At 42.9% G+C, this 18,149-nt stretch overlaps 1 protein-coding gene across 2 annotated transcripts in view; it reads left to right on the top strand.

The window, feature by feature from the left end:
• Positions 1 to 18,149, top strand: part of slc44a5 (solute carrier family 44 member 5) — a 268,997-nt gene that overhangs the window by 18,733 nt on the left and 232,115 nt on the right. The window contains exon 1 of one of the 2 annotated variants that reach the window (XM_062978139.1): positions 9,964 to 16,871. The exons of the other annotated variant lie outside the window; for it this stretch is intronic. Within the exon in view, the coding sequence (XP_062834209.1) occupies positions 16,838 to 16,871 (34 nt within the window). The 5' untranslated portion in view covers positions 9,964 to 16,837. Of the gene's footprint in view, positions 1 to 9,963; positions 16,872 to 18,149 lie in introns of those variants that run through there. 2 annotated transcript variants of the gene reach the window in all.

An 18,149-nucleotide genomic window follows, 5' to 3' on the forward strand; every position in this document is an offset into this window, starting at 1 on the left:
ATATATGTTACTCGTTATGTTGATATTCATTATAACACTCATGTTAAAAAAAGAATGCCATTAGTTACAATATTCCCCTAAATTTATTGTGCTAATGGTTACATTGTAAGCTGTTGGACCAGCTTTTCTCTCTGGACAGTGATGGCTTTCTCTGCTCTCCCTCACATCATTGCTATATCTGCAGCCATTGTATTACTGCTGCCCCCATGGCAGCCACCTACAATAGCATAGTTACATCAGCCAGGAGGATTTTGTCTCTCTTCAGTTTTGTAATGCATCATTTCAAATTGTTTCCATCAATGTTTTGCCTTTATTAATTAAAAGCAGACCTTGATCTGATCAAAGGATAAATATTTACAGCTTTTGTTTGCATGAGCCTAAATCTACTCAACAATGTGACCACTCACATGCAAACAAAGTGCTGCCCATCTTATGACCTCTTGACAATTCCCTTTCTTGCACCCCCTCCTCCAACCAACAGTACCAGTCAGGCAACAAGAGGGGGGATTTACTGTGTTCCTGATGGGTCACCATGCATAGTTATGAATTCCCAGTGATCAAATCCCTTTGTGATATAGTAGTGCCCTTAGCAACCGCTCATAGTTATTCTTTCAAAAGATAACACTGGTTGCTGTATGGCTATTGTATTAATGATGGTGCCTGCCTAACAATTGACTTTGCAGATGAGCATGTCAGAATAAATAATCTCCTGGTTTTAGAAAATTCAATTAACTCAAATATTTAGTAAGAAGACATAAGAATTACTTATATTTATTGGGGAAAGATTTGTTTTCTTCACACTTCTAAGCCTCTGTTATTTATTATCTACTAGCTTTGCAGACTTTGTTTAGCAATGTTTGCAAGATTAACAATACAATTTGTGTATTAGTTTTACAAAAGATGTGTAGCTGTGTTGATTCTGTATGCTTCGAATGCCAGTTCACATTGTTTTCAATACAATGAGTAAGGGAATGTCTCGGTGGACTGTGCTCCTTGACATTATCTCCTGTCAAATTGGCTTTGACTTATGGCAACCCTCTGGTGAGAGATCTCCAGCAGCCTCAGTCATCAATTGTCCTCCCCAAGTCTTGCCAACTTGCTAAGCCCTCCTCTAAAATGCAGCTCACTTTTTTTTAAACTTACAACTATCTTTGGTATTTCTGCTATAAAAATGAGAGTATTTATTGTATTATTGGTACTGTAAGTTTGAAAAATGAATTTAAAATAATCTGAGTTGGATATGAGAAACACAGTGGTGTTGTAGGGAAAGGCTGTTCTTCTAAGAAGGTACTAATTTGCTGTTTCCCCCTCTTTTGGGTAACAAAAATTAAAATGTATTTTATTCATTTATTATTAGTCTTATAGTTTAGAAATTGCAATGCATAAAGGAAATATTTAATTTTGTATGGTGTACTTTTGTACTCCTCTTTGCATGACTAATTTCTTTGTTGAAAGGAGTAGATACTCTCTGCACATGTAATTTTCCTTTGTGTGTGTGAAAAAAGTTCTCTGGTCTTATTTTCCAAAATTAGCATATAGTCTTCTTATTGGTTTGGTTTGTTTCTCTGCTGTAAGAAATGCTTTGGCTTCATGCTTGTTCACCTGGTTTTAAAACATTTTTGACATTTATTATTTTCTTCCCATTAGGAAGACTGTTTCTGTGTATGCATGTGAATAGTCAATATTTTATTCATTTATTCTCACATGAATCTTATGGTTTAGAAATATAAAGCTTAGAAAACACTTATAATTTATGAATAACCAAGCATATAAAAATATGAGCACCCTGTTCAGTGCTCATTACAGCAAGCCTATGCCTTGCCAAAATACTGGAAAAGACCATGTTTCTTTAAAACTTCCCTATTACCACCCACCCTGCCTCCAGCCCCCTTTCTAAATGAGCCCCTTAAAAAAGACAAAATAGTTGCATGCTGCCTTTTGTATACCTTGGGGCTAAAACGGACCATGATTCCCCAAGGGAGTCTCCTAGCCAGCGCATTTAAAATGATGCTCATTTGGGGAAGGCCCATAGAGAAATAGAGAATGAACTAATGCAAAAAAACCCAAAGTTTTGTCGAAGGCTTTCATGGCCGGGATCACAGGGTTGTTGTATGTTTTCCAGGCTGTATGGGCATGTTCTAGAAATATTCTCCCCTGACGTTTCGCCCACATCTATGGCAGGCATCCTCAGAGGTTGTGAGGTATGGAGAAACTAAGCAAGGAAGGTTTAGATGTGGGCAAAACATCAGGAGAGAATATTTCTAGAAAATGGCCATACAGCCCAGAAAACATACAACAACCCCAAAAACAAAGTTCTTTCTAGCATGTGTTGAAGGATAGCATACATTGTTACACACTGCAGTGTTCGTGGCACCAACATTATCTTAGAAGGTAGTAGGTATTCATTTTGTAACTGAATGTGTTTTCTAGTTGGTTGATGAGGTTGGCGGGGAATTCAGACATGGAGCAACCACCAGGTTTCCCCCCACAATCACAAAGCGATAGGCCTTGGGAATAATGTTAAATGTATTTTTTAGATTATCACAGTAAAACATTGTGACTTTTCAAAAGGTTTTGCTCGATTTCTCACTACTCGCATACCTTGCTTGCACTATTTGTTTTACAGCAGTAGCCACTCTTTGATGGTATATCCCATTTGCTCCCTTAAATATCAGTCTTGAAATGCATCTTTATCTTTCACTGTGAGCTGAAAAGAGAAGCTTCCCCCAGTTCTGCCTGATTCTTCCAATCTGGAAACCTGTTCTTTTCCATTGGGGTGGGCAGGCTGGGTGGTGGTGAGTCCATCTCAGAGAAGTATGGCACCCCATCCTGAAATCCAAATTTGTGCAACAAATATGGCTGCTCTCTTTGGGTATTTTGGTTCTGGAGCCCCCTCCCAATACTCAGACCTATGAGGGTATCCCCAAAATAGACTCTGTCAAAGGGCATCCCCCAAAACAAGGAAGTAGGACTACAAGGGTACCTCTTAAAAAAGTGCAGCCACATGTCACTTTTTATTGGACAAGTAGTACATACCCAATACTACTACTGTATGGAATATGTTCTTATATATATACTCTAGATGGTAATAGCTCCTGAATGCCTACCAGTCTGTTTGTGTGATGAACCATGGGCCTTGTAGTCCTGCTCAGGACATTGTAATCCCTGATGAAGATGAAAACTTGGGTTTTTTACCTTCCCAGTCTGAACTGGATTCCTCTCAGCCAGATCTTTCCCAGGCAGATCTGGAAACCTTGCACCTGCAAGAAAGTTGTGCCCCAGAAGTATGTCAAACAACCCCAGAGCCTACTTCTCCCGTGTTCTTGCGCCGGGAGTTTTGTAAACAACAGAGAAGTTTGGATTCAGCTTCGCGCAGGAGTGCGAGGATAGCAGCTAAGAATGTTGCCAATTAACATTGGTTCTCGTGAGAATCTTTAAGGAGTTTAACATCTGGTCTCAGAGTTTAGCTTTCGTTTCTGATTCCCAGAGAATCGCTTTGGTGAGAAAGTTGGACTCTATATAGGTGTTTTGCCCGCGTAGCAACTTCGCGGAGTCAATTCGTCAGCCTACGGAGCGAGTTGTGTCTGGACAGCGCGCTCCGATTCAAGCCTCGCTTCAGCTCAAGCCTTGCCTTGCTATCCAGCCTTCGCCTTGCTTTCCAGCCTTGTTTACCTACGGACTTTGCCTTGTTTCCCAGGACTAATCCTTGCCTTGTTTCACGGATTTTACCAAGTTATTCCACGGACCTTGTTCCTGTTCTCAGTTACCTTGTTCCACGTTCAAGCCTTGTTTCAAGTATCAAGTTATTTCCTAGCCACGCTCAAGTTTTATGGACTAAGGACCTTGTCATCTCCCCTCACTTTGCTTGGCAAAGTGAGTGTTTCGGTTATTGGATTACAACTTTGGACCTTAATATTTCTTATTGGACATTGCTTTTTTGGACTAATTCTGACCTTTCCTGAAGGGTCTAATTCTGGACTATTTTCTATACTTGTTTTTATTAACTTTATATATTCCTTCAATAAAGATATTAGTTAGATTCTGGCCTCTGTGTATGGTTATTGGTGCCTCTGCTGCCTGGGTCGTGACAGTTTGACTCCGCCACCCATAAGCACCAACTAACCGAGGCCAGGATGTCTACCGGAGCCGCGCCGGCTGGACAGCCGCTCAGCTACACCATCAGCAAGGACGAAGTGGACCGCATCCGTGACAGACTCAACGCGCAGGATGGAGAAATAAAAGGGTTGAGGGAGCGCGGAGTTCGCCTCCCGGCCATGGCGTTGCCTACCAAGTTTTCTGGAGAAGCTGCTAAGGTTCATGTTTTCCGCCGCCAATGTCAAGCTTATCTAGAGGCCCGTGATGCCGAGTTTCCCCAAGAAGACATCAAGGTGGCGTGGGTCTACAGTCTTCTAGACGGACCAGCGGCTAGCTGGGCGACGGCCCTGTTTGATCAAGCCTCCCCCCACCTAAGTTCAGCACAACGCTTCTTGGATCACCTTAAGGAGACCTGGGGAATCGAGGACAATTTGGAGGCAGCCGGTCACAAACTCCGGCGCCTCCTTCAAGGAGACAGACCCATGTCTCAGTACATAGCCGAGTTCCGCGTGCTGGCCCACAACACCGGCTGGAACGATGTAGCCCTCAGAGGACAATTTCGGGAGGGTCTCAACATTGAAATGCTGGAAGAAATCTCCAAGGTGGATCCTCCCCAGACCCTCGAGGCACTCATTGATCAATGTTTACGGGCTGAAGTCATGATTGCCAACAGGAAACAATGGGTTCGAGGCCAGGGCGGTAGAGCCGGGGCAAAACCCCCCGCTCCCGCCAGTGTTCAGCCACGTCCGGTGTGGAGACCCCCACCGCCAACCCCATACCCTAGAGGAGGCGAGGAGGTGCCGATGCAGTTGGGCAATGTGCGTCCCAGACTAGATGCCGCCGAGAAGGCCCGTCGTCAACGCTTGAACCTCTGCTGGTACTGCGGGAACGGGGGCCACTTCGCCAGAGAGTGCCCAGCCAAAGGGAAGCCTGCCGCCCGTCTTGCGGCGGCGTCCTCCACGGAGTCGAAGGCGTCTGAGCCGACTGGCACACAGCCGGCGGGGGAAGCCAACGACCGGGTGTAGAGAGGCTCGCCAACCCGGTCAAAAAATCCATCCAAGAGCCGCCAACCGGGGTCCTGTTCCTTCTCGTGGTCACATTATGGTCAGCAAAAAGGGGACCCGTCATGATCCACGCCATGATAGACTCTGGAGCTACCAACAATTTCATCGATAGAGAGTATGCCGACTCTCTGGGATTACAATATCATGATTTCAAGAATGCCCGTGTGGTGCAAGCCATAGACGGCCGTCCCCTCAAGACGGGCCCCGTAAGCCAGTGGTCGGAACCCACCAGGATGTGGATAAGGGAACATATGGAAGAGATTTCCTTCTTTGTTACCGAGGTTCCCCATTTCCCTGTGATTTTGGGAATTCCATGGCTGACACTCCACGACCCTAACATCTCCTGGTCCAACAGAGAACTGCAGTTTGCTTCACCGTACTGCCAAAACCATTGCCTCGTAGCCAAGGTATGCCATGCCACAGACTCCGAGCCCATCATCACCTTGCCAAAGAAGTACTCCGAGTATTGGGATGTATTCAATGAGAAAGAAGCCGAAAAATTACCCCCACATAGACCTTATGACTGTGCCATTGACTTGGTGGAGGGGGCCCCGATCCCGCGAGGGCATCTCTACTCCCTGACTGAACCAGAGCAAGAAGCTCTCAGGGAATTCTTAGAGACAAACCTTCGCAAGGGGTTCATCAGACCCTCTCAATCCCCAGCCGCCTCCCCAGTGATGTTTGTGAAGAAGAAGTCAGGGGAATTACGCTTGGTGGTGGACTACAGAGCATTGAACAATATCACCAAGCGGAACAGCTATCCCCTGCCCTTAATCTCGGATCTACTGGACCGACTTCGAGGAGCCAAGGTCTACACCAAGCTGGATCTTCGGGGGGCTTATAATCTAGTTCGCATCAGAGAAGGGGACGAGTGGAAGACCGCCTTCCAGACTAAATTCGGATTATTCGAGTCCCGAGTTATGAATTTCGGTTTATGCGGAGCTCCCGCAACGTTCCAGCATTTTGTCAACGATATTTTTCAGGACTATCTAGACAGATTCTTGATAATCTACTTGGACGATTTTTTGGTGTTTTCCAGATCACAATCAGAACATGAGAACCACGTCAAAATGGTGTTGCAACGACTGCGGGATCATGGCCTTTATGCCAAGCTAGAAAAATGCGCTTTTGATCTACAAGAGGTAGATTTCCTTGGCTACCGCATCTCGCCTCTAGGGCTTTCCATGGATCCAGCCAAAGTTTCAGCAGTATTGGAATGGCGGGCGCCAACTAACAAGAAAGAGGTGCAGCGTTTCTTGGGGTTCGCGAACTACTACCGCAAGTTCATTCCAGATTTTGCCCGCTGGTCCGACCCCATCACTAGCTGCATCCGTGGAAAGCAGCCTTTCCGCTGGACTGATCAAGCAGAGAAAGGGTTCCAGCAACTGAAGAAACTATTCACCTCCCAGCCAATTCTACAGCACCCAAATCCTGGAACCCCTTTTGTGGTGCAAGCGGACGCCTCTGATGTGGCAATTGGGGCTGTACTCTTACAACCGGTGGGAGATCACCTCCACCCCTGTGCCTTTTATTCTCGTCAACTAACCACACCAGAGAGGAATTACACCATTTGGGAAAAAGAACTACTGGCCATAAAGGCAGCCTTTGAAACTTGGAGACATTGGCTAGAAGGAGCCAAATTCCCCATTGAAGTCCACACTGATCATCGTAATCTAGAACATCTAAGAACTGCCCGCAAACTAAATCAGAGGCAGCAACGTTGGGCTTTATTCTTTGAACGTTTCAACTTCCAGATTCATTATGTGACCCCAGCTCAAACCAAGCAAGCAGACGCCCTGTCACGTAAACCGGAATACGCTGCAGGACGCAAGGAGACCTTTGAATCCCAACTGCTACAACCTGAGAACTTTGCCACGCTCACAGTGGGGAACACCAAATCCAGTCCCATTGGTTCAACTTCCCCTACTCCAGGACCCATCTGTGCTCAAGAAATCAGGGCTAGTCAGCAGGCAGATGCCTGGGCGCAGGACCAACTTCGCCAAGGTCTGCATTTTCCCTTTTCGCTTAAAGATGGGCTGCTCTGCTATAGAAATCATGTTTATATCCCACCCGGACCGGGCAGGGAAAAAGCGCTTCGTCTGTGTCATGACTGCAAACCAGCAGGACACTTCGGACTATTTAAAACCATGCATTTGATCCTAAGAGATTTTTGGTGGCCCAAGATCCGCAAGGATGTGGAAAAATATGTCAACACCTGCCCAGTATGCCAGCGCTCCAAGATACGAAGGGAGAAGCCCTCAGGGCTTTTGCACCCCCTTCCTACCCCATCTCGCCCATGGGAAATAATTTCCGCGGATTTCATCACTGACCTACCACCTTCCTGTGGATTCACCACGATCTTAGTGGTGGTGGACCTATTCACCAAGTTAGCCCATTTCATTCCCTGCGAAGGCCTCCCCACGGCCAAAGAAACTGCGGATCTATTTCTTCAGCATGTTTTCAGACTACATGGATTGCCCAAGAGTTTAGTCACAGACCGTGGATCTCAATTCACCTCTCGTTTTTGGAAGGCACTACAAAAACTATTGGGCATAGACTCTCGCTTATCTTCAGCTCATCATCCCCAAACAGATGGGCAAACGGAACGCACCAATGCCACTTTGGAGCAGTATCTTCGCTGTTATGTAAACTACCAACAGGACAATTGGGCTTCTCTGTTACCACTGTCTGAGTTTGCCTACAATAATGGAGTTCAAGCTTCTACAAAAGAAACGCCGTTCTTTGCAAACTACGGTTTCCATCCACGTTTCTTTCCCCCTGTCATTGAAACTTCAGAAGTTCCCGCAGCAGAGGATTGGCTGCAGGAACTCACAGCGGTGCAACAACTTTTGCTCCAGCAACTGGACCAAGCCAAGGAGGACTATAAACGCCACGCTGACAAACACCGCCAGCCGGGCCCCGAAATCAAGGTAGGAGATCGGGTTTTCCTGTCCACTCGCTTTCTGCCCTCCCACCGCCCATGCCGGAAGTTAGATGCCCGCTTCATTGGCCCCTATCCAGTGGTGGCGCAATTAAACCCCGTGACTTTCAAACTCCAACTTCCGCGTTCAATGCGCATTCACCCAGTGTTTCACCGTTCCCTGCTCCTTCCGGCGGATGGTGTGCGTCCTGATACAGACCAACCGGCCCCCCCTCCTGTTTTGATGAATGGGGAGGAGGAGTTCGAGGTTGAGGACATTTTGGATTCTCGCTTTCATCGCCGCCGCCTACAATATCTCATTGACTGGGTGGGTTTTGGGCCTGAGGAACGCTCTTGGGAAGACGCCTCCACAGTTCATGCTCCTGATCTAACCCGTCGCTTCCATCTGACCTATCCCACCAAACCGCGACCTCGCGCCTCGGGGAGAGGACCCCAGTTTGGGAGGGGCCCTGAGGAGGGGGATAGTGTGATGAACCATGGGCCTTGTAGTCCTGCTCAGGACATTGTAATCCCTGATGAAGATGAAAACTTGGGTTTTTTACCTTCCCAGTCTGAACTGGATTCCTCTCAGCCAGATCTTTCCCAGGCAGATCTGGAAACCTTGCACCTGCAAGAAAGTTGTGCCCCAGAAGTATGTCAAACAACCCCAGAGCCTACTTCTCCCGTGTTCTTGCGCCGGGAGTTTTGTAAACAACAGAGAAGTTTGGATTCAGCTTCGCGCAGGAGTGCGAGGATAGCAGCTAAGAATGTTGCCAATTAACATTGGTTCTCGTGAGAATCTTTAAGGAGTTTAACATCTGGTCTCAGAGTTTAGCTTTCGTTTCTGATTCCCAGAGAATCGCTTTGGTGAGAAAGTTGGACTCTATATAGGTGTTTTGCCCGCGTAGCAACTTCGCGGAGTCAATTCGTCAGCCTACGGAGCGAGTTGTGTCTGGACAGCGCGCTCCGATTCAAGCCTCGCTTCAGCTCAAGCCTTGCCTTGCTATCCAGCCTTCGCCTTGCTTTCCAGCCTTGTTTACCTACGGACTTTGCCTTGTTTCCCAGGACTAATCCTTGCCTTGTTTCACGGATTTTACCAAGTTATTCCACGGACCTTGTTCCTGTTCTCAGTTACCTTGTTCCACGTTCAAGCCTTGTTTCAAGTATCAAGTTATTTCCTAGCCACGCTCAAGTTTTATGGACTAAGGACCTTGTCATCTCCCCTCACTTTGCTTGGCAAAGTGAGTGTTTCGGTTATTGGATTACAACTTTGGACCTTAATATTTCTTATTGGACATTGCTTTTTTGGACTAATTCTGACCTTTCCTGAAGGGTCTAATTCTGGACTATTTTCTATACTTGTTTTTATTAACTTTATATATTCCTTCAATAAAGATATTAGTTAGATTCTGGCCTCTGTGTATGGTTATTGGTGCCTCTGCTGCCTGGGTCGTGACAGTTTGCCAGGTTCCCTGGTGAAAGAGAGAAATCACAAAGCTCTGTCTGGGTGTCATTTTGAACCTGATGAGATAACCTTATGATATGATGTCTTGTGCCTGTTTCTTAGAGATATTTTTCACTCCAAGGAGATGCTAGCTCGCTTCCCTCCTACTGGGCCCCATGGGAGAAAGGCGTGCATGAATCAGTCACTCTTTTTGTTGCAGGGTTGATGGTTAGAGTACTTTCTAAAGAAAGCTTGCTTTGTTCCTCCTTTCTGATCTTTAGCCCACTTTGAAACTTGGGGAATGCGAGGACTGGTGAAATTTCTGCTGCCCTTGAGATTTACTAGGGAACAAAAGAAAGGATTAGGGGGAACTAAAAAGAAGATTTCTCCTTTCCTACTACTACTGTAAGGAGTTAGCATCTTGCGGGGGGGGGGGGGGGAGGGAAGAAAATATATTTGGTAAATCCTAGATGGAGGAATTAGTATTCTAGGGTTAAAGCTAGACAATCTTTCAAGCCACCTCTCCTACCCCCATGCCACAAACTGAGAGCCAGTCAGACTCTAGAGTGGCATTAGCCTTATAACCAGCCACTAATGTTGCAAATGATAGCATTGATCTTCTTATCTTCTTGTATCTGAGCTCTGGGATTATCTAACTGGGAGAAAAGAAGAAACTGCAGTACAGCCATGAAGGCCTAAAATGGCATAGTCAGCTCTGGAGCTGGCAGAGTACTATTCCCTCCCAACAGAAAAGGCTTTCTTTACCCATTGTTGTTGAACTCCCTGAAAATAATAGTTAACATACTGGCATAACAAAACTGCTGTAAAGCACAAAAAGGACTCTACACTTAGCATTTTGTCCTTGTATTAATGTCATGGGAGGAGCAACATCACATGTACTCTTAAGCAGCTATTCAAAGGCTTTGAAGGAATATGGGGCTCAGAGAGCGAGAGTAGTAATACTGTAAAATACCAATTCTACATAGATACTTCACTTACATACTCAAGGTAGTTTGAGTGTGTAGGTGGCAACCAGGCTGGAGAGCTTCAAGTAGTAAAGCAATGGAACATGGTTTGTGCTTAGGCAGTGAAGAAAAAGAACAGCTTGCTTCCAACAACATCAGAAAAATGGAAGATGTCTCTTCTTCAGTGCATGCAAGGAAAAAAAAACATGTAGCATTGTGACCTACGCTTTCCAGAGAACTGACACAAGGAAAGAACTCATGAAAGGTCAAGGGTAGCAATAACCAATGAGAGAGTTGCTATGAATTATGACATGAGTTATGAGTTCTGATCACCACCTCCCCTGTTAAAAGTTTAAAAGCAATGCTTTTGGGTTGGAACTTTGTTTAACATCTTCACGAACGATCAGCCACTACCACCACTCACAAAAAGCTTTATATATGCTGATGACCTTGGCCTAACAACACAAGCAAAATATTTTGAAACAGTTGAAAGCCAACTCACAAATGCCTTGAAAGATCTCCCCAGCTACTACAAAGATAACCACCTGAAGCCTAACCCTTCCAAGACACAAGTGTGTGCTTTCCACTTACAGAACCGTGAAGCCAACAGGAAACTGAAAGTTACTTGGGAAGGCCAAGAGCTCGAACATGGTTTCCATCCTAAATACTTTGGTGTCACCTTAGACCGAACACTAACATATAGGAAACACTGCATAAACACCAAGCACAAAGTAGCTGAACGCAACAACATCCTGCAGAAACTTACTGGCAGTGCATGGGGTGCAGACCAACAATTAATAAGAACATCAGCCCTGGCCTTTTCTTACTCAACTGCTGAGTACGCCTGTCCTGTCTGGCACAAGTCTGCCCATGTGAAGCAGGTGGACATAGCTCTGAACGAAACATGCAGAATAATCACAGGATGCCTTAAACCTACACCTGTTGATAAACTCTACAAGTTAGCTGGCATTGCCCCTCCTGACGTGCGACAGGAAGTTGCTAACTGAGAGAGAAATAAGGTTGAACATTGTGAAAGCCATCCACTGCATGACTATCAGCCTCCTCCCACTAGATTTAAATCAAGGAAGGGCTTCATGAGAACCACCACGCCTCTTGATGTTCCTCCAGCAACAGCAAGAGTGTCCCTCTGGGCAGCTAAACCAGGCAATTCCAACTGGATGCCCCCCCCATGAGGGTCTTCCTCCAGGGGCAAACCAAGAATGGGCAACCTGGAAGTCCCTAAATAGACTGAGAAGCGGAGTGGGCAAATCAAAAGACAACCTGAGAAGATGGCACTACTTGGAGGAATCCTCCGCCTTGTGTGACTGTGGAGCAGAACAAACAACTCCACATATGTATGCTTGCTCACAATGTCCTGACTCATGTACGGAGGAGGAGTTGTTTAAAGCTACAGACAATGCGGTCGCTGTTGCCCGCTTTTGGTCTAAAACTATTTAGTTGCTTGTGATTTCCTTTATTTCATCACTTTTAAATTTATTTATTACGCAATGCTTTTGACACGAAATAAATAACCACCTCCCCTGTTCAATGCTGACACATCTGTATAGCTCTTCTTTCTCAGTTGAGCGAATGTATTCCTTGGGCGCAGTTTTCCTTACCCATGTCAGTATTGCCTGCCTCTAATTTGGTGTATTCTAAATTTGATCAACCATTACTCCCATCTCCCCCCGTTTGATTTGTCCAGTGACCATGATGCTAGCTGAAACTGCAGCTGTAATTCACATCTAGAGTACAATGGTTGGGAATCTCTCTCACACACATACATATACATACTATGCACATGCATGGGAGGAGAATCCTAGCAATTATGCAAGCTGTTTGTAGCATGGTAGATGACTGGAGGGCAAGGGCTACTTAGGTTACACATTCAAGATAATTTACTGTGGATTGCCTGACCATTCTTACTCTTTTGGTCCTCAGTTTATGAATATATTCAAGATGATACCTTGTATCTTAATTTTCGTTTGTGTTGCACACACCCATTTGTCCCTCCTTTCCCCAACTGAAGGCAATTGAAGGAGGCTTTGAAGGTTATGAAGGGATCCACCTGTTCTTTTAACTATATGTTAATTGCTGTAGAGGTCAGTTCTTACTGCTTCTTTTTTAAAGAGAATAATGTTAAGCACATGGTTGTTACTCTTTCACTTCCTATAAAGCTTCCTCACTGCTGATAATCAAGAAATAATGAGAGAAATATTCTGTATATGTTTTCTAGGCATAAGAAGCACCATGCAACATAGTGGGACCTACTTCTAAATAAATATGAATTGAGTTACCCTGCAGTTCCTTTCCCCCCTTAACTTTTAATTGAATTTGCATATTGTTGGAGTCAATTTGTTGACTCTTTTTATTTTTTTTAATCAGAACATTTACCTTAGTTTTTTTATAATCTTATGAATAGGCATGATTGACAAGTATTCATATTTCAAATGAACGAATAGTTAAATATGGGTGCAGTCTTGTGTGTGAGAGATATCTTACTATTTTTAATCATCCAGGACTTGTAGTAAAATGTTTTAAACTACCAGTGTGAATTTGTAATAGTTAAGATTTAGAAACTATTACTTTTGGCTGTCTTTAATCACTCGCAATTATAGGTTTCTTATATCTGCTTTATGAATGTTTGCTCTTCATGACTTGGTTGTTTAAAGTAGCAGTAATATTTAGTTCTGGCAAAATGTTTTAGCATTCGGAACAATAGCATACGATACAATAAAAATATTTACATTCACATGAATTGTTTTCACGTGTACTAGAGTTTAAGCTCTAATTGGAGAAGGATACCATTTGTGTTTGACAAGTTGTTAAAAATCAGCTTATAGCTGATTTTTTAAAAGTTTTTTGTAAATAGGTGCAGGACAGAAATTAAAGTATTTTAGCTGATTCTGGTTCATATGCATCTTGTACTGAAGACAACATGAATGAAACCATAGGTGCATCTATATTGAAGGTTTGTAAGCGATGTTTACATCCATGGCTCAATGCTCTGGGATCATGGGAGTTGTATTTTAGAAGGTGGTTAGCTTTCTCTGCCAGAGTTTTGTTTCCTCGTCAAACTACAACTGTCAGGATTTCATAACATTGAACCATAGAAATTAAAACTGCATTCATTTTAGTACAGATGCATCCAATACACCCTTGAGTTGTACCTTGTGCTCATCTGTGATCCATAATCTATTTCAATGGATTCACTCCGCCAAGTATTTGATTACTTTGTGCATTATAATACATTCAATCTTACAGTCTATAACATGAAAACAACTTGTTTTAAATAAAGCATTTTGATTTTACACTTTTACAACATTCTTTGGTATGTCAATGTGGTTCCAAATACAAAGAGGTCAATACAAGGGGTCATTGAGTCTGTTGGAAGATGTCATTTACATGTACATGCAGTCCCCAAGCTACAAATATCCAACTTAGAAATTACTCATAGTTAAGGATGGGGGTGAGACAACAGGAAGTGAGAGAAATCTATCCCTAGGAAGGAAATTCACCCCTGAAAGAGTTATCATGGGGAAAAGGTGTCTTCACTGAAGCTTTATCACCAAGCTTTAGTAATCAATTTTCACTTGCACATGGAAATGCTCCATTTGCTGTGTGTTCACTCCTGACATGCAAAGGCATATAACTATGTCCATGAGCTAATATGAAGATTTGCTTCCTCTTGCTCCCTCCTGTTGATCTATCTAACCCGAAATTAGTATGTGCTTTAAAAATAACATTTATGCAGGCTATGTCATTGGAATTGCTTTCTTCTCTCTGGCTGTTGCCTTGCTCCTATGTTAGAAATGGAAAAGATCAATGTGTGTGTTGAAGTTTTTCTTTTGCCAGTAAAGTAAATTCTAAAGTATTGATTACAGTAATGTAAATTACATTGAGTTAGAGATACTAAAACACTTAAGTGCTAAAGCTGAATGATTAGGTTGGCGGCAATACTATTAGCAAGGTGTATTGAAGTAAGCGTGGTTACCTCTGTAGTTACAGGGACTGTTTCTCTGCTTTCCAATTGCTGTATTTTTTTAAATTATAAGATACCATCAATGATAAGACACAGTAAATTTCAGTAACAACAAAAATGCGTAAAATACGCTTGTAATGAACCCCATTTTTAGAGATGTTTATATAGGGAAAAAGTGTGTCTTAGAAGTGAAGAAATCCAGTAAGTAATTTTGTACCTTTCCATATTAATATGGTATATTTGGCAGTGGAATGTACTAGTGATTCCTGCATATGGCCATTCCTTGGTCATTTAGGAGGACATATGATGCAGTCATCTTCAAGAAACTAAGGAGGTCTTGGCTTGGTCAGCTTTGGGATAGTTGACCAACTGGAACCCCCTTGTGCCTTGACTTTAATGGTATTTTGGGGGCAGGGTGCGGGAGGCTTTTCATGTAAATACAATGAATAAATAATTTAAGAATCTGTTTGTATAGTCATATTATGGTACTGTCGGATTTCCTTCCAAAAGAATAGCTGTATTTTACTGGTTGCAGCAAAAATATCAAAGAGCAAGAATGAGTATTGGCTAGAGCCCCTTCCTCACAGCTGAATAAAATCCCACATTATCTGCTTTGAATGGGGATATATGGCAGCGTGGACTCAGATATTCAAGTTCAAAGTAGATATTGTGGGTTATTCTGCCTTGATGTTCTGGGTTATATGTCTATGTGGATGGGCCCTAGGTACACGGAATGCTGCATCTTCTAGAAGAAATTGGATGCGGGTAAAGTGTCTTTTTTCTAAGGTTGAATACAGAAGGCTTCCCATCTCTTAGAATAACCTTCCCTCAAATTGCTGAAGCATGATTGCCCTGGGAAAAGACTCATTAAATTATTACAGAGGTATTTGTGTTCAGAGGTGTTCAACTGTGTTCAAGCATTGAGTCCCTTGTGATTTTTCTTTCTGAACCCTGTCACTTTAACATTAGAGTGCTTCCTAGGAAGAAGATTTATGTAGAATAATATCTGGAAAATGGTTTCTCTTTTTGGCTTTATTCCCTTCGACAAACAATGACAGAATAATGATTTGCTATAGTATGGTAGAAAGGCAAGGAAGTTGTTTTTGCTCCTAAATATTTACAACTTTATTTTGACTGGGAGATTAGGGGAGAAGATTGAACATGTAATTGGGCAATCCAACTATATGTATGCTGTCATAACGGGAAGCCATTTGCACACTTTTGGTTTTTGTAATAGTTCAGGTTCTTTTTAGTTTATTTATGCATTGAAAATACATTCTGCTTTTCTCCAAGAATTGGGACATAGGTTCACAAAAAGATTAAAAGTGTTGCAAATAGAAATAGGTACAGGTTTTAAATACATAGCAAAGGTAAAATACGAAAAAATGTGATATGAAAACATAGTGAAGGTAAAGATTTGCCCCTGACATCAGACACCTCCAAGATCATGTGGCCGGCATGACTGCATGGAGCTTCCCGCCGAAGCAGTATCTATTGATCTACTCATATTTGCATGTTTTAGAATTGCTAGGTTGGCAGAAGCTGGGGCTAACAACGGGAGCTCGCCCCACTCCCCAGATTTGAACCACCAACCTTTTGGTCAGCAGGTTTAGCAGCTCAGTGGTTTAACCTGCTGCACCATCGGAGGCTCCAGTGTATTAATGTATGAATTAAAACATAGTCTCTTGATGATTCAATAACAGGTTTACGTAGAAGGACATTCCACAGCCCAGAGCAGCTGCTTAAAACTCACAGACTTAACTTTATGAGAAATGAACACTCTAGCTACTAAGTTTTCTTGCAACAGTCAGTGACATAAAATATGAGAGAAGTGTTCATTGTCATGTATACTCTTTTTGTCCTGTGTTAAATCTGAAGGCTCACAGAAATGCTGGGTAGCCCCAAGGCATATGCTCCAATAGTAGTCTATGAGATATTTTCTAAATGGTCCAAGGTCCTTCTTTTACAATCAATGTATTTGGTGGTAATTGAAAATGTAGAATAATGTTGCTCTGGCTCCTACCATATGGAATCACTTGTACTGGATGGTACAGTAAATCTAATTGGTTTTTCTTCTCATACTGCTCTCACTGACAGGGTTTCTCGGACGTGCTTGGTATGTTAAAAAAGCAACTGACTAACAAATAATAGTAATAATACTGTATTTAGTTGGGTTTTTGCAGCAGAATGATAAATAGCCTCTGTATTGTGGCTTTGGTGGTAGCTGACAAAGGGCAATGAACTATATCTCTGAATACCCTCTTCTGTTAGTTTCGGTACAATGTGATATCTGTACTAGTATCTAGAGAGCAAGCAAGAAGATAATGAACACAACGTGTCCCTGGGCAGCATACCTGAATTCTTCTAATGTGGATCCCAAGAAACAGTGTAAAAGTACGAGGTGAGATGTTTCTAAAACACTTGTGGTTTTTCTGTAATGTTTTGCTTAGCTCAGTTTAATTTTGACAGGTGGAAATTCGTTTTTAGCAACAATGTGGAGAGAAAAAAGCATAGTTCTTGAAGAAAAAGATTGCTTACAGTGCCGTTGTAAATATATCTACCTAGAAGTATAATCAGTTTGGGACCTCAGTACCTTAAGGAATGCTTCTTCGCACATATATTTATTCAGGCATTTCTTGCTTCGTCTGCAAGGGATCTCAGGAGAGTGTACATGAAATTATAAAAACACATGCAGTATAATGGCAACAATAATGTTACAAGATGAGGCATAAAATTATTCAAGCAGCAAAATATAAGCAATCTAAAAATTAAGAATGTGACTTAACATTCTGACAGTTAACGCTTTAGAATATAAAAATATCTCTGGGCTGTTTTCATTTGGTGCCAAAAAGAGGGCAGAGCCAGTGTCCGTTTGAAAACTATTCCAAAGTCAGGGCACTGTCTCAAGGAAGGTCCTTTCTATCTACCTGTGTCCAAAAAACGAAAAACAGGGGCCTTCTCTGAACACCCATTAAATCTAAAGTCTGGAAGGTGACCACAAGGGATGGGCATCTTTTGATCGTACCTCTTTTTTTTTTTGGGGGGGGGGGGAATTTAACACTGAAGTTGCATTAGAAGGTGCACTGTAGTAGACTAGCACAAAATAAGGAGAGGATATGCCTGATTTCTTTGTATTAAGTTGTACAGCATCAAGTTGCCCTTTTGAGAAATAAATTAGTGTTGGGGGAAAACATAATACAGGGAGCCCCACCTATGGGGTGATAGGGACACAAAACACCCACAAAAGTGCAACCCTTCCCCCACTCTTTTCTTTTTATTGGACAGAACAACTCTCTAAGAATCCCCATATAACTCTGTTGTGAGCGTCCACCAGAAATTTACTGTAGAATAATACTTTAAGATCTGGAGATTCCTAGAGAGAACATACTAATCGAGTCCACAAATAATCAAGTTTGCAAAAGCTGAAGCTGCAAATTTGGAGGACCAACTGTATTTTTCCTTTCAGGAAACATATTATGACTCTTGCTAGAAATATTTCCATGCACATGTGACTTTTGGTATCTTTAAATTTTATGGACTTCAGTGGAGATACGGACACACAAGTGCAGCCATACATTTATCTATTGATAGCCTGAGAGAATAGTCTGGGTGTCCATACTCTGCTACTAATGAAGAACAATGGGAGAAGGACATGTAGTAGGCTCTGACTCAAGGAAGT

This window comes from Anolis carolinensis, chromosome 4 (genome assembly GCF_035594765.1).
Source record: "Anolis carolinensis isolate JA03-04 chromosome 4, rAnoCar3.1.pri, whole genome shotgun sequence".
Classification (NCBI taxonomy): Eukaryota; Metazoa; Chordata; class Lepidosauria; order Squamata; family Dactyloidae; genus Anolis; species Anolis carolinensis.